This window comes from Ambystoma mexicanum, chromosome 13 (genome assembly GCF_040938575.1).
Source record: "Ambystoma mexicanum isolate Mex_15411 chromosome 13, UKY_AmexF1_1, whole genome shotgun sequence".
Taxonomy (NCBI): domain Eukaryota; kingdom Metazoa; phylum Chordata; class Amphibia; order Caudata; family Ambystomatidae; genus Ambystoma; species Ambystoma mexicanum.
In genome coordinates this window covers 267617764-267634132 of record NC_090938.1, presented here as the reverse complement: position 1 = coordinate 267634132, position 16369 = coordinate 267617764, and the positions used below count along the sequence as shown (strand labels likewise).

Genomic DNA, 16369 nt, shown 5'->3' with positions numbered 1-16369 from the left:
TCATACTAGAGGAAGTGCCGCCCTACTTAAAAATATGGATAGTTTTGGCTGAATGCCATGACGTCGGGACTATGCCTGACATGTCAGGAACATGCACATTGTTTTGTTAAATATGATCCCCACATCGAAGGTTAACGGTTTGCATTGTAAAACAAAAATATTGTAGGTCTCACACAGTGTAGTATGGGTGTGATCGAATAACATTCGCAAAAAGAATCATACTTCAGCCTACGTCAGTTTTTGAAAAGGAATACATTTTTAAATTACAAAATGCATTGAATACATTGAAGTTAAAGTATGGCTACTTATACAACTAAAGCACATACATGTTTGAAAATACAGACTCACGTCTGCACAAAATATTCTTTCAAAGCATGTTTTCACCAGGGAAAGGTTTGCCCAAGTATTAATGCCGGGCCGTGTTATTTCCTGCGGCAGAAATGCATTTAATGTTTTTTTTGTTTTTTGTTTTAACTTGGGCTATTCATGCGCTAGTCATGCGCTAGTGCTAACCCCCTGCAAAATTGCACTCCCACTGGTGGAAAGATTCTGTAAAATGGCCCCTGGTAGATAATGTATTTGAAAAAGAAAATCACAGTTATGTATCTTTTACCAACTACAGTGATTTGTTTCCACATAAATATTTCTGTAGAGTTGTCTTTACATCCTTGTTTCGTAGTGAGTAGATGATGGGGTTAAGCATTGGGGTCACAACTGTATAGAAAACTGCAATGGATCTGTCTATTGAATAAACAGATGTTGGGCGAATGTAAATAAAAACAGGTGGACCAAAGTACATTGTAACCGCAGTTATGTGGGCAGTGCAAGTGGAAAACGCCTTTTGCTTCCCCTGCACATTGCGGATTTGAAGGATAGCATGGAAGATGTGAACATAAGAAATCAAAATGAGCAGGAAGCAGCCTAAAGCCACAACACCGATGTTTGTCAGAATCACAACTTCATTAGTAGATGTATCAGTGCAGACAAGTTTCAACAAAGGTGGGATGTCGCAAAAGAAATGGGGAATCAAGTTGGAATGACAGAATGGTAAACGGAACGTTAACATTGTGTGTGTTAAGGCATGTAATGAACCAGACAGCCATGTTAAAACAGCAAGCCTGACGCAAACCTTGCGCTTCATTATATTGATGTATTGGAGGGGCTTACAAATGGCCACGTAGCGGTCGAACGCCATGATGGTGTACAGAAAGCATTCGGTGCTAGCAAGGAAGTGAAAGAAGTATAGTTGAGCCATACACCCTTCAAAGGAGATGATCTTACTTGAAGCCAGAAGGTTGAACAGGAGCTTAGGCTGGGTTACCGAAGACAAGAAGACATCCAGAAATGAGAGATTAAGGAGAAAGAAGTACATGGGTGCGTGCAGCTGTGGTTCCCGCATGATGGTCTGTATTAGAAGAAGATTGCCCAGCAACGTGGAGAGGTAGAAGAGGGAAAACACAAAAAACAGAAAACCTGACATCTCCTTCCTGTGAGGAAATCCCAATAGGACAAATTCTGTAAGTCGAGAGACATTCTGAGACACCATTTGTCTTCCACTAAAATCACACTAAGAAATGAAAACAAAGACAATTTTTTAGAAAGCTACAAATACAAAGGATCATGTTCATAAATGAATTACCAAATGCAATTTATCCTTTAAATCATTCAGCTATTCCAATGACCTCAGATATGGTTCAATCCGGTATTGAGGAAGAAGGGCTTGGCTGATGGTTGGCTGCATATTGAGTATAGAACCCTTCTGCCTATTACTTCCAATATTCATCTGAAGGGAATAATCCAGAACCTGGAACTAAACACTGTCCCGTTATGCCTTACTCATACCACATCAAGATGTGATGTAGTAGAATTATCGCGTTCAACCTCTTCAAGGACAAATTTGCGTTGTTAACAAATTATATCTTATGCCTTCCACTGTTAAGGGAAAATCACGTAGTAGAGAAAGCCCCCAAGGGACCCTGTAGCCTGAAGTGAAACGTTTATGATGGTTTATAGCTTGAATGTCTAGCAAACGTGATGTATCTGACTGGAAGCAGTTTATCAATAACTAAACAATTAATCCTGATGGGCATTAGCTCCCCCTAATATTAACAGATCCGGTAATGGCCCTGCCGGAGGCGTTTATTGCTATTAGGATCCCGGCATGCTCTTTCTGGCTGCTAATCACTTTTTTTATTTGAGAAAAGGCATGATTGCTGTTTCTCCACTTAAAAGATCTATGAAAAAAGATGGGAGCCATGGAGGAGAAAAAAAGGGAACTACACATAATCCCTTCTCCCTTTCCATGGTGGCCATTACTGTGACAGGGCAGCACCGGGAACACTGATTGTTCCCGGCAGTGATGATGGACAAGGAAGCTCCAGGTAACTGGGGTGAGGTGGGCGAGGGATGTGAACATTGGGGATGGGGTATGGGGGAAAAGGGAAAGGGGAGTGCAGGGGAGCACATACCTGATGTCCCAGTAGGGAGGATAGCAGCCTCCTGCTTCTAATGCAGCATGGAATACAGAATTTACATGAGGAAAGGCCCCTGTTGTGCACTGCCTGATTGGCTGGGAGGCCCCTTTATTCCCTGCCAGGGTGCTAATAGCACTTATAAACACACTTGAAAAAGTTTATAGCAATGGATTTCCAAACCCCCTTAATGAATGGTGTAGCAAAAATCAGATACTCACCTCCAGAAAAGGTGTCTCCACAATGTAGGAACAATTGATGAGATGACCAGGCTTCATTTGCTTATGTAAAAATCTGTCAGGTTATAAAAGGGCGACAATTTGTCATTTTTTTATTGATCTCAAGCCTTTGATGGCATTCATCGTCCTCTCCTTTGGGACACCTTGTCACAACTTAAGTCCCTGAGTCTCTTCTGGATGCAATCAAAGGACTCTGCTCAAGTAACCCAGCATCACTAAGTTCGGGGGTGGTGGTGACAATTCAATTATTTCTGGTAGCAAGGCGTTCACCGGGGTTGTGTCCAGGTACCTTTACTATTTTCACTCTTATATACTATTCGGCACAAGATATTCACAAACTGAATGCTGATGCTCCCAAATCTATGGCAGTAATTTCAGCAGACTGCTATTTGCAGACGATCCCTGTTGACTTTTCGAAACAACTGGAACGATTCTGTGAAGTGTGTTAGAGAAAGGGGGTAGTGTTCAATTTAAAGAAAGCTCAGTCCATGGTATTCCACTCACACAGATCTATGAAGGTGATAATATGAATGACTGTTAAGACCTTTGATTATCTAGAGTTTTGATTCAATAATAGATCCTCTTTGACCCATCAGACGAGGAGGCATCCTCAGCTTCTTCAGCTTCTCAAAATACTTCTGGGTGGGAAACTAGCCTCAGGTTAGTCACTTATAGAGCTAAGGAATTAACTTTACTGACATGTGTCTCTTAGGTTTAAGTGGGGTGCTAGGGAGGATTTCGACAGCAAGTGAAAACAGGTTATTCAAAAAATGTTTTGAAATTCCCAAAAGTATTCAAACCTCTTTTTACAATTTGAATTGGGTGTGCTGGGAACGGATAATACAATATTACAACACTGCTCCAATGGTCTACATTTTGCAGTCCACCTTATCAAATGCAACATAAGAATGAATTAAAAAGATGTTTTGGGTCCTAACCAGGACTTCACTAGAAATGTAGAGCAGAATACTCCCATTTAAATGATCTGCTACATGCACTGGTAGGTACCAAAGCAGGCACAAAAGAGATAGTTGAAAGATGTATTACAGCCATTCGTACCCAAGTATAACTTGAAAATAAGTATTTTTTGTGGCATTGAATTCGACTTTGATATGATTGAATATGTCCATCTCAAATCTTTCTCTTCTGCTTAGCCATGATAATAAAGCTCTGAAGAACTCTGCCACCAATGTTGTATCAGTCGCTTAGATGGTTTCCTGATACAAGGGGATTAGATGCATTTGTCTTAAACCTGTTTTACAGAGTAGTGGTGCTACATTTCTTTTGTGGAAATCTATTGATCGGATACATCTTACCTTTGCCATAGTCAATTACTTACACAGAGCATGAATACAGTGGACTAAACGAGCGCATCAGAAGTATTAGAAGAACTTAGGTGTACTGGAATGATGTCTTGAATTGATTATGGATACTACTTAATAGGTTATATAAGAGGAAACGTTTACCTTTGTATGTAGGTTTCTTTCCTACTAGTGAGTTTAAAGTTTACAATTTAAGTATGTTAATATATTCTGTTGAAGTGTTGAATAGAGAATTGTATTGAATTGTTTGGTTGTTTTTTTAGCATAATCACAGAAGCAAACCCGATGATGATCATAATGAAAAAAGGAACAGGGTAAGACAGAGAAGGCATTTAATGCAATTGTTAATTATTTACATCAAATGTTCAGCACACCTATTTGTACAATCCGTGAAGACATCATTGGTGGATGACATTTCAACAGTAAACCTAAATTGTCATGCCAACCCATCAAGAATGTAAATCATGATATCATAATACCAGTGTGCAATTAACCTACGATTACCAACATAGAACATGATTTTGGTCAGAACTCAAAGTACTTCCATGTGTTTTATTCGAAACGGATTTATTTTAAATTATAGGTCTATAAGAAATGATTGGGTAAACACACCAGGGCCTAACCATTTAAAATCCTTAAAAAGTTAATTCATTCTAAAGAAAGTGTGAAAAAAAGTAATAGAAGGCCACACCATGCACACAGCTATGCCATTGACACATTTCAACACTATTTTGGCACCAATGTAGCTAAATGTCTCATTGTAAACAGTCTCCTTGACATTCAACGGTGGTGGGAACGCCTGCACATTCATGTGCTGGCCCTGGCTACAGGCACATTGCAAGTGAGAATGTAATGTAGGTTTGCTTTCAAGCACCTTGTTGCTCACATGCCCCTTGCTCTTTGTAGCAATGGTGTCTTAGGGGTTGTACGCTTATCTAGGGAACTCCTGATTAATTGAGGACTAGGGTTCAAACATGTTGCGAAACTCATCAACTGGGGAGGGGAAGAACCCCCTCAATCTAGTGAGCCCCAGAATAAATTTGCAATACTGTGTTTAATGCGTTCGGTGCATCATTCATTGTACATCTGTGTAATGTATTTATTGTTTAGTCGTTTATTTTGGTTTGTATGTTGATTTATGCAATGCATTTTTATAAACTCTGATTTTGGGGTGCAGTGAATAAGCACTGGAATAAGTGCAGCGTTTTTTGTTACTATTTATGTTATTCTTTTGATGTATACCCTCCTATTTTTCCAATACATACCAAACACATAGGGTACAAATATTCATGTACTACACACAATACATACAGAAACAATCCACTACACAGCACACTTCTTTGAGGGATCCCAATCAAACACCTTGTCGAAAAGTTGTGTTCAGCTCAAGCTGCCTTCCCCTTACTCATCCTCTCACCAGTCCCCTCCCCTCCACCAGCCATTCACACCTGAAAACAACTGGGTCCAATGTGAAAATGTGCAAGTTGCAAACACCTTGCAAAAGGCTTGTGGCGGGATCTATTACTCTGCAGACAGTTCTCATCTCCTAATGAGTGGTGTACCATAACCCACAGACACCAAAACAGCCACCAAAACCCAAAATACAAAGATACTACTGTAACGCAGATAGGACAATAAATAAGGGGTCCAAAACCCTAGTGCTCATTTCAATAAAGGAATTATCATAAAGAGACACCATTGTTACAATTAATATTTTATCTAAATGTGATGTTATTTGTCAAGCAGTGCTGAGCCTGTGCTATTTTGATCCATGGTGGTTGATTTCTAACCGTCCTGGTCATACATAAACTGCCACGCCTATACTCTATTTTCTTTCTGTACCCTCAGTATTCGTATTCTGTTCTTTATTTTGATAGCTTTTTGCATGAATGAATACTTTATTGAATCTGATTTCTCCATTAACAAATACAAAAATGTATTTGTATGCTTTGTAAACATTTTATTCTTGTTATCCGCACAGATATGTATTTTATTTCGTGTACTGTTTTTATGGAATGTTTTGCACGTCTCCAAAATAAACATAATGATGATGATGAAATACAAAAATTAAAAATCAAGAACATCACACTTTAAAATAGTTAATTTAAAACCATCAACCATTAGAGATTTCTTTTTAAAAATCTGCAAAACCCAACCCCAGCAATCACAGCACCACCCCTTCTGCCCCCTGCCCTTATAGCAGTGTCAAAGCAACTAAGATAACTTTAATTTGGTTCCCAGATGTCTTGCATGGGGCAGCAAGGCTGCTCTCACATAGTTACACAATTTGAAGATGAAATCCATGTCAGAACAAGTCCGTGGTGATAGTTTAGGGGAAACGTGTTTGTCTTGGAAGCAAGGCTTAGGGACGGGTCTCCGGTATAAAAGAACAGTTATGATATGATATTTTATTTATGTTGCGCCCATACACAAGTGTTTCAAGGTACGACAAGGCAAGGGAGGGGTACTAGGCCCAGTGAAATTTAGAGCGCGCAAGTTCAGGGGAGAGGGAAGGGGGGAAGTGCAAGGGGCAAGGGAGGAGTGGGAAGTGCTGACACCTGATCAGAACAACAACAGGTACTGCGGCCAGCAGGTGGCAAGTGCAAGAATTAAGCGTTGACTAAAGGTGTGTAATAAATGCAGGTAAGGGGACTGTAGGGTTGCAGATAAAGACCCAAGTTCAAGGGTTGCCAGAAGGAAGTTGGGTATGCAGCTGGGTGGGAAGGGATCTAGGCCCAAATTCAGAGGGTAGCCAGGTGCCCAGTGCAGAGACAGACAGATCAGCTGGGTAGAGGAAGAGAGACGGCAGAAGCAAAGAGGAAGGTCTTGACACGCTTCCAAAAATGAAGATGTTCTCCTCAAGTTTCAAAGAGGCAGGGAGGCTGTTCCAGAAGGAGGACCCAGCCGAAGAAAGAGATCTACCAGAGCTCGTTGCTTGGAGAAATGACTAACCATGAGGGAGTTGGAGTTGGAGGAGCAAAGAGCTTGAGTAGGAAGGTATTTCCGAAGGGATAGTTAAAGGTATTGAGGTCCCAGGCCCCAGAAGGCCTTGTGGACAATGCAGAGGTTCTTGAATGTAATCCTTGCGGCCACTGGGAGCCAATGAAGAGATTTCAGGGCTGGGGAGATCCAAGATTTCAGGGCTTGAGGCAAAGGATAAGTCTTGCAGTCCTGTTCTGGATGAGTTGCAGAGGGTGGAGTGTAGTGGCGGGCAGATTTAGAAAGAGGCTGTTGCAGTAGTCCAGCCTAGAGAGAACCAGAGCTCTAGAGACAGTGAGCTTCTGGGAGAAGGAGAGGAAAGGAAGAATACCCGTGAGGAGTTGCATTTGGTAGTTTAACTTCTTAGTCATGCTTCATCAGAGATGTGTGGAGAAACTGAAAGCATGGAGACAAAGATGACCCCGAGGATTTTAGCCCCACAGGTGGGAGCGGGAAGAGGGCCAAGGGAAGCCGGCCAGAGAGTGACAGGAAAGGAAGGTGTAGGAGTGCGAATGATGATGATCTCTATCTTACTGGCATTTAGGCAGAGGTCATTGGCGGCACACCTCTCCTGGATTGCAGACAGACAGTCAGAGATGAGAGAGGTTCTGAATGAAGAATGAGACTTAAACTGTTTCTTGTAACCAGAGACAAAAACCCAGCAACTAGATGGACCACTCTGTATTAGAGACATGTGTAAGGTGTAACAAACTGTATACCAGAGAACACACCAAAGGGGATAAAAAGCTCTACTTTTGATTAGATAATTGAGCCGATGGCATTATTCTGTATTGTTGTATCGATAAACCTAAATAATGTGCTGAATGTATGGATCAAACAATCAAGGTGATTACATAATACTGTAATATTAATTGGGTTGAACTACTGTAACTATATCACATGAGATAAGAAGAGATTGCCAAATGGTAACATAGCACTATAACCATAATATACTGGAAGGTTTGATTACTAACCCTGCCTTCAACATTCTGCCATTATAACATATTAGAAAGGCAGAGTAACAATACACTGTGGCTAAGATGGTAACTCATAGAAGTACAACTTAAACCAGTATCACGACAAATCATGCTCCTGGTGTGCATACGCCACACTGGGACTTCGCAAAACAAGATAAATGCACCACGTCTTATCATGCAAGCCTTGGTTCTACAAAGCCTATTTAGCCAGTCCTCAACTACTGCAGAAGTTAAACAAATTAAACAATTGAGTACACTCAACACTAATTATCCCATATGTCAAAATGGTCAATTTTGATGTATAGCAAAACAAAAGAGGTGATGGCTAGAAGGTTTAGAATAAATCTTAACCTCTGGCATTGTTCTGTGCAACCCTTCAGAACATCGTTCTTCGCCTGCCAAGCCATTACAAAGGGGGAAAGACCATGTGCAAATCAGGTTTGGTCCAACCCCCAAAGGGGTAGTCCAGCCCGAACTGCTAGGTCACATCGCTTCTGCACGAGACCACAAGCATCCCCAGACATGTTTCAGCCTTGTTGGGCATCATCTGTGAGGAGTAGCTCTTGGGTCTCTAGGCCCAACAGGCAGAGGACCCATCTCTGGGCATACCCATCCCACTTGCGGTGACAATAGCAAAACAAAAGAGGTGATGTCTAGAAATATTTGAATACATCTTAACCTCTGGCTTTGCTCTGAGCAACCCTCCAGACCATTGCTCTTCGCCTGCCAAGCCATTACAAAGGGGGAAAGACCATGTGCAAATCAGGTTTGGTCCAACCCCCAAAGGGGTAGTCCAGTCCGAACTGCTAGGTCACATCGCTTCTGCACGAGACCACAAGCATCCCCAGACATGTTTCAGCCTAGTTGGGCGTCACCATTGAGAAGTAGCGCTTGGGTCTCTAGGCCCAGCAGGCACGGGACCCACGTCTGGGCATACATGTCCCACTCGGGATGACAATAGCAAAGCAAAAGAGGTGATGGCTAGAAGGTTTAGAATAAATCTTAACCTCTGGCATTGCTCTCAGCAACCCTCCCGACTATCGCTCTTCACCTGTCAAAGCCATTACAAAGTGGGAAAGACCATGCGCAAATTAGGTTTGGTCCCACCCACCAAAGGGGTAGTCTAGCGCGAACTGCTAGGTCACATCCCATCTGCACGAGACCACAAGCATCTCCACACATGTTTCAGCCTTGTTGGGCATCATCAGTGAGGCTTAGCTTGGGTCTCTAGGCAAAGCAGGCACGGGACCCACGTCTGGGCATAACCGTCCCACTCTGGGTGACAACAGCAAAACAAAAGCGATGATGGCTGGAAAGTTTAGAATAAAGCTTAACCTCTGGCATTGCTCTGGGCAAACATCCAGACCCTCGTTCTTCACCTGCAAAGCCATTACAAAGGGGGAAAGACCATGTGCAAATCAGGTTCGGTCCCACCCCTAAAGGGGTAGTCCAGCCGGAACTGCTAGATCACATCCCTTCTGCACGAGACCACAAGCATCCCAACACATGTTTCAGCCTTGTTGGGCGTCATCAGTGAGGAGTAGCTTGGGTCTCTAGGCCCAGCAGGCACGGAACCCACGTCTGGGCTTACCGGTCCTACTCGGGGTGACAATAGCAAAACAAAAGAGGTGATGGCTAGAAGGTTTAGAATAAATCTTAACCTCTGGCATTGTTCTGTGCAACCCTTGAGAACATCGTTCTTTGCCTGCCAAGCCATTGCAAAGGGGGAAAGCCAATGTGCAAATCAGGTTTGGTCCAACCCCCAAAGGGGTAGTCCAGCCCGAACTGCTAGGTCACATCGCTTCTGCACGAGACCACAAGCATCCCCAGGCATGTTTCAGCCTAGTTGGGCGTCACCATTGAGAGGTAGCGCTTGGGTCTGTAGGCCCAGCAGGCACGGGACCCACGTCTGGGCATCCATGTCCCACTCGGGATGAGAATAGGAAAACAAAAGAGGTGATGGCTAGAAGGTTTAGAATGCATCTTAACCTCTGGCATTGCTCTCAGCAACCCTCCAGACCATCGCTCTTCACCTGTCGAAGCCATTACAAAGTGGGAAAGACCATGCGCAAATTAGGTTTGGTCCCACCCCCAAAAGGGGTAGTCCAGCGCAAACTGCTAGGTCACATCCCATCTGACGAGACCAGAAGCATCCCCACACATGTTTCAGCCTTGTTGGGCGTCATCAGTGAGGCGTAGCTTGGGTATCTAGGCAAAGCAGGCACGGGACCCACGTCTGGGCATACCCGTCCCACTCGGGGTGACAATAGCAAAACAAAAGAGGTGATGGCTAGAAGGTTTACAATAAATCCTAACCTGGCATTGCTCTGGGCAACCCTTCAGACAATCGCTCTTCACCTGCCAAGCCATTACAAAGGGGGAAAGATCATGTGCAAATTAGGTTTGGTCCCACCCCCAAAGGGGTAGTCCAGCCCGAACTGCTAAGTCACATCCCTTATGCACGAGACCACAAGCATCCAAAGACATGTTTCAGCCTTGTTGGGCGTCATCAGTGAGGAGTAGCTTGGGTCTCTAGGCCCAGCAGGCATGTGAGCCACGTCTGGGCATATCCGTCCCACTCGGGGTGACAACAGCAAAACAAAAGGGGTGATGGCTAGAAGGTTTAGAATAAATCTTAACATCTGGCATTGCTCTGGGCAACCCTACAGACCATCGTTCTACACCTGCCAAGCCATTAGAAAGGGGGAAAGACTGTGAGCAAATCAGGTTTGGTCCCACCCCTAAAGGGGTAGTCCAGCCCGAACTGCTGGGTCACATCCTTTCTGCACGAGAAAACAAGCATCCCCAGACATGTTTCAGCCTTGTTGGGCATCATCAGTGAGGAGTAGCTTGGGTCTCTAGGCCCAGCAGGCACGGGACCCACGTCTGGGCATACCTGTCCCACTTGGGGTAAAAATAGCGAAACAGCCATCACCTTTTTGTTTTGCTAAAGTCACCCAAGTGGGACGGGTATGCCCAGACGTGGGTACCGAGTCTGCTGGGCCTAGAGACCCAAGCTACTTCTCACTGATGACGGCAAATAAGCTTGAAGCATGTCTGGGGATGCCTGTGGTCTCGTGCAGAAGGGATGTGACCTAGCAGTTTGGGATGGACTGCTACTTTTGGGGTAGGACCAAGCCTGATTTGCATATGGTTTTTCCTCTTCTGTAACAGCTTGGCACGCTGAAAAACGATGGTCTGGAGGGTTGCCCAGAGCTGTGCCCCGTGGTTATGATTTATTCAAAACCTTCCAGCCATCACCTTTTCATTTTGCTAAAGTCACCCTGAGTGGGACGGGTATTCCAAGACGTGGGTCCCGAATCTGCTGGGCCTAGAGACCCAAGCTACTCCTCACTGATGATGCCCAACAAGGCTGAAACATGTCATGGCATGCTTGTGGTCTTGTGCAGAAGGGATGTGACCTAGCAGTTGGGCTGGACTGCCCCTTTTGGGGTAGGACCAAGCCTGATTTGCGTATGGTTTTTCCTCTTCTGTAATGGCTTGGCAGGCTGAAAAACGATGTTGTTAGGGGGTTGCCCAGAGCTCTGCCCGTGGTTAAGATTTATTCTAAACCTTCTAGCCATCACCTTTTTTGTTTTGCTGTTGTCACCCCGAGTGGGAAGGGTATGCCCAGACGTGGGTCCTGTGCCTGCTGGGCCTAGAGACCCAAGCTAGTCCTCACTGATGACGCCTTACAAGCCTGAAACATGTCTGGGGATGCTTGTGGTCTCGTGCAGAAGGGTTGTGACCTAGGTGTTTGGACTTGACTGCCCCTCTTCTGTAATGGCTTGGCAGGCTGAAAACAATGGTCTGGAGGGTTGCCCAGAGCTATGCCCGTGGTTATGATTCATTCAAAACCTTCCAGCCATCACCTTTTCATTTTGCTATTTTGACGTACATACATAAACGTATAATAGTTCACTAAATAATGTGCATATTATACGAAAATGCGACTGTGGTCACGTTACAAGAAAGAGGTATGTCAGTGTCTCACAATCAGGATCACTGGACAGTAAAGAATGTGACTATATAACACGTGACAATAGTATAGTGTAGGAATACGTGTTGAATTCCTACTCAGCAATGAATCAGCATCATTCTACGAACAGGTCGAAATTACAAAAGACTTTCTGGACTTCTAGTTATCTAACAACATCTTTCTTTTCAATGGGGACTACTATTGGCAAACGCGCGTAATCGCGATGCGAGCAAGCTACGCACCTGCACTGTCAAACTGCATTATGCATAGCTATGAGAGCAAATTTGCCCTCAAAATGCCAAAATACAAGGAGCATATCATCATATGGTTCCAATACATAGACAAAATACTCCTGATATGGAATGGCACTCAGGACCACCTAGAAAAATAATTATGTAGGACTGTTGAACTCCAACCAATTTGGGATTGAATTGACCAGCCACATTCGCGACAACACAATCAATTTCTTGGACCTTACAATAATGATCAAGGGCAATCAGATTTCGACTAAAGCTTTTCGGAAACCAACTGAGGTAAACTCAATTTTACATGCAATGAGTTGCCACAAAAAAACAGTGATTAACAATATCCCTAAAGGGGAATACATAAGGGCCGAGAGGAATCGCGACACAATGGAAACCTTTGAAGAAGAGTGCACACTGCTAGACAACCGCATTGCACACTGAGGCTACAAAGCACAGAATGTCATAGATGCTAAAGCAAACACACAAACCATGCCCGGAAAATCACTACTAACTCCCAAAGTGAGAACCAGGAAAACAAAGGAAAATACCATCAGATTTGTTACCAGATACAACACAGACAGCCATAAGATCAGACAGCCATAAGATACAACAGATCCTGCAGAAATACTGTTCACTACTATTACTGGATCAAGACATTAACCCCAATCTGAAAAACTATCCAAGTATTTCGTACAATGGAGCACCAACGCTCCGTACCTTACTCAGCCCTTCCTACATGCCAGAACAGAAGACATCTGAAACCAACTGGCTCACTAAAAGGGCCCCCATTGGTTTAACCAAATGTGGCACATGTTCGATCTGCAACTATGCAGAGAAAACAACAACGAACAAATTTCACGACTGCCAGGAATACAAAATATTATATCATATCAACTGCAGATCCAAGTACGCAATATACGCTATCCGATGCATATGTGCAAAGATCTACATTGGAAGCACGATCAGAGAAATACGTGTTAGAATAAGAGAACACATGCACAGTATTCATTCACAAGATCCTAAACTGCCACTGGGGAACCACTGGCAGAAACAACGTCAGATGTATGACAAACGACAGATCCGATTAATTGGACTACGCACAATCAAATGCAGACCAAGAGGGGGAGACCGAGAACAGAGACTACACCAGGAGGAAGCGAAACTCATTTGCCATTTCAGAAGTACCAAAATTGGTTTAGATTCTGACCATGACTTTAATGTGTTCCTATAATGAGCATGCTCCAAAGCACCTTCCTCCTTTCCCCCCTTTTTCCTTATATAATCTTATCCGCCCCCATCCTATTCCTTTCATCTATTGAGATCTCATAATTCTGTCTCCTTTCCATTCCCACTCCCTCGCCTTTGGGCTTCACCATACATGTCTATTATTACAGACACACCCTGCCATGGTTGGTTGTTAATGGCCATCCCGTACCACAGTTGTGGCAAAATATGACTGGAATATTCTTTCCATGACCACTGCGGTACCCCTGCCCTTTGTCTTGCTTCTTGCAACTTCCTACTAACCTATCACGCCTTTTACAATGGAGTTTTTTCATCAGCTAAGCCACTTATAAGAAGAAAGGGACTCCCCTTTCCAATATGGGTTTTTCACAATTTTGAAAAAATGACCAATCGCCCAGGGGCTTTACAGAAGCCACTCAGAGTTAAACTTCCTCGCCCACTCTGGTACGAATTTGAACGAGAACACTGACTGCTTGGGCATGCACAATAATGCTACACCAATAGTGTCTCCCTGATGCACATGTGCGCACAGTGACAGCATTCGTGGCACGCACATGCGCAATGTATTCTGCACACTCACGGCTTCATTAACCCAGAGCCTTGCCGAACTCATGACCTACAGAAGAAGCGACCCACACTTCAATAGGCAACAGGTAAATTGACTGCACGGACCACTTTCCCTTTTGCACTTTTATTAATTTGTGCACCTTATTGGACCTTATACGAAATCTAGTATTTTAACAAAGCAATAGCATGCTTTTAAACGCTCGGCACAGACGTTCCCTTGTTACAGCAATAATTATAATCCTTGCAATTTTTGGGACCTGGTAATTCGGAATTCAGGAATGGACACTATTCTTCAAGTAGCCACCTCGGCACACAAAACTTTACCTTAATTGCCCAATCAAGGTTCTTTTTCTGGCGTCCTTTAGGCAGGACTCACCTAGCATTTCAGCGGCCGTGCCGACCCACTCACATGGGGAACAGGCACACAAGTGCCATAAGAGCAAACACCCTAGTTTCACCCTTAAACACTATTGATAAGCATTGTTTCTCCACCTGTGTCACTTACTTATTCCCATAAGGGTGCCAACCATAGCAACACGCCTTTAGGTGGGCTGGCCTGGGCTCCCCCACGTATTAAGGTTAGAACACCTTACATGCCATCAGCCATATTCACTTTCACGTACCTAGATGGCACCGAGCTACTCATTGGCTGGTATCCTCTTGAACTTTCTAAACCAATTCCAACCTCCAGACCGAATAAGTCTCTTTAGCCTGAACTCTAGGTTTTATCAATGTAAGACACTCATAGGTGTCTGCCACACTCACTATTTCCCTTTATAGCCTTAGGGATTATGCACGATTGAGCAGAAACTTTGCCCACCGGCAGCCTGAACAACTTGGGACAAACTCCCCCAGACATACTACAATTGGTGAGCTCCCTCCTTGGGTTTACCATCCATTGACTACATATCTTGCTTAAACATTCCTTTCCTTGAAAGAACACATAACTAATTTGCTTTCCCCCTTTTGTCTTTCCTCCCTCTACCCCTTCTTTCCTCTTCTGATCATTGCATTCATGTAATTTTCAACTTACAGTCATACCATGCTGTTTATTCTATAGTATTGTCATTATGTCACATACACAACCTTAATCTCATATCATAATGGCAATTGTGTTCTGAAGTCACTCTCACATTGTCACCTTTCTCACCACTATGTCATGTTGGCTGCGGTCATCAGCACACGTTATACTGTGAAAACACAACTGTGACCTCTTCGACCAATGTTGTATAAATGTCAGCCTTGATAATGACCCGTTGGGGTTGAAACACGTGCGTGAGATCCTTTTATTTACAAGGGTCGAATATATCTTAACTTACTGCAAGGTAAACCGGACCTTTTGGATGAAATTTCAACAAGTGGCATTGGGTTTGCCCCTTCCGCCCTGTGACCTGGCAAAAAAATACCAGAGACAGAACTACGACTACACAGAGCTCAGCACAGGAGCGTTCAGGTTCTAGAAACAAATCCCTACTCCTCATTGAAGGTTGATGTCAGGCACACCTCAGTGGGTGAGTCACTGATTTAGTCTATTCCTAAACACCTCAAATTCACAGTGCAGACAAAAACCTCCAAAAAGCATTTAGAGTAGAATAAGCATCCATTTCAGACTATGGGACTGATTCACAGAGCATTTTCCTATGGGAGTGCGCCATTATAAAAGGCTTCTGTGAAGCACGCCCTATGCATTTTGCTTTTTGCAAGTTGCAGTTTTAGCATGTTTTTTTCTGCCGTTGTCTCTGTTACGATCATCACAAGACATTCCATCTCGGTGTCCTCGGTCACGTGACACAATCCTTGTGATATGATATGATACATACGATATAAGATATAAGTTATGTATAACGTGCCTTTACATAAATAATAGTGTTTCTAGGTGTGCCTAAAAGCTTGTGTACAGTGTAGACATGTTTGACCATAGCACATAAAGTGGCCCTTGATTTCATTGCGCCACAATGAATGCTTTGTAGTAATTTTTCTATCTTTCCTATCTCCATGGCATGCTGTTCAGGATGTTTGTCTGCATGTAGGAGGTAACGAGTGCCATAGTACGGATGCAGTGTGAGGGCGCTGCTTTCCCTGCGCTACTCTAAATTCTTTAATACACAGTTATGAACCCTCCCAATGGTATGTATTTTGCCATATTCTGAAGCCTCAAAAGTAGATCCATGCAGGCTTGACGTGTGGCCACCTTTGCACCAGACCTGCAGATGAAATGGCATGCTGTTAAATCTCAGTTACCAGTTTAATGGTATCCCGGTGGTTGCAATTAAATGGCTGTGTGGTACGCACCCTAGTCCCTGAACACAAGGAAATGGGTGCTTTTTTGAAGTGTAAAACACAGA

The 16369-nt window shown here is 43.6% G+C and overlaps 1 protein-coding gene across 1 annotated transcript; it reads right to left on the bottom strand.

Moving 5' to 3' along the window:
- Positions 1-616: 616 nt before the first annotated feature.
- On the bottom strand, positions 617-1546 carry LOC138520320 (olfactory receptor 10G7-like). Its single transcript, XM_069632755.1, has one exon. The coding sequence runs from the start codon at positions 1544-1546 to the stop codon at positions 617-619; it is 930 nt and encodes a 309-aa protein (XP_069488856.1).
- Positions 1547-16369: the final 14823 nt, after the last annotated feature.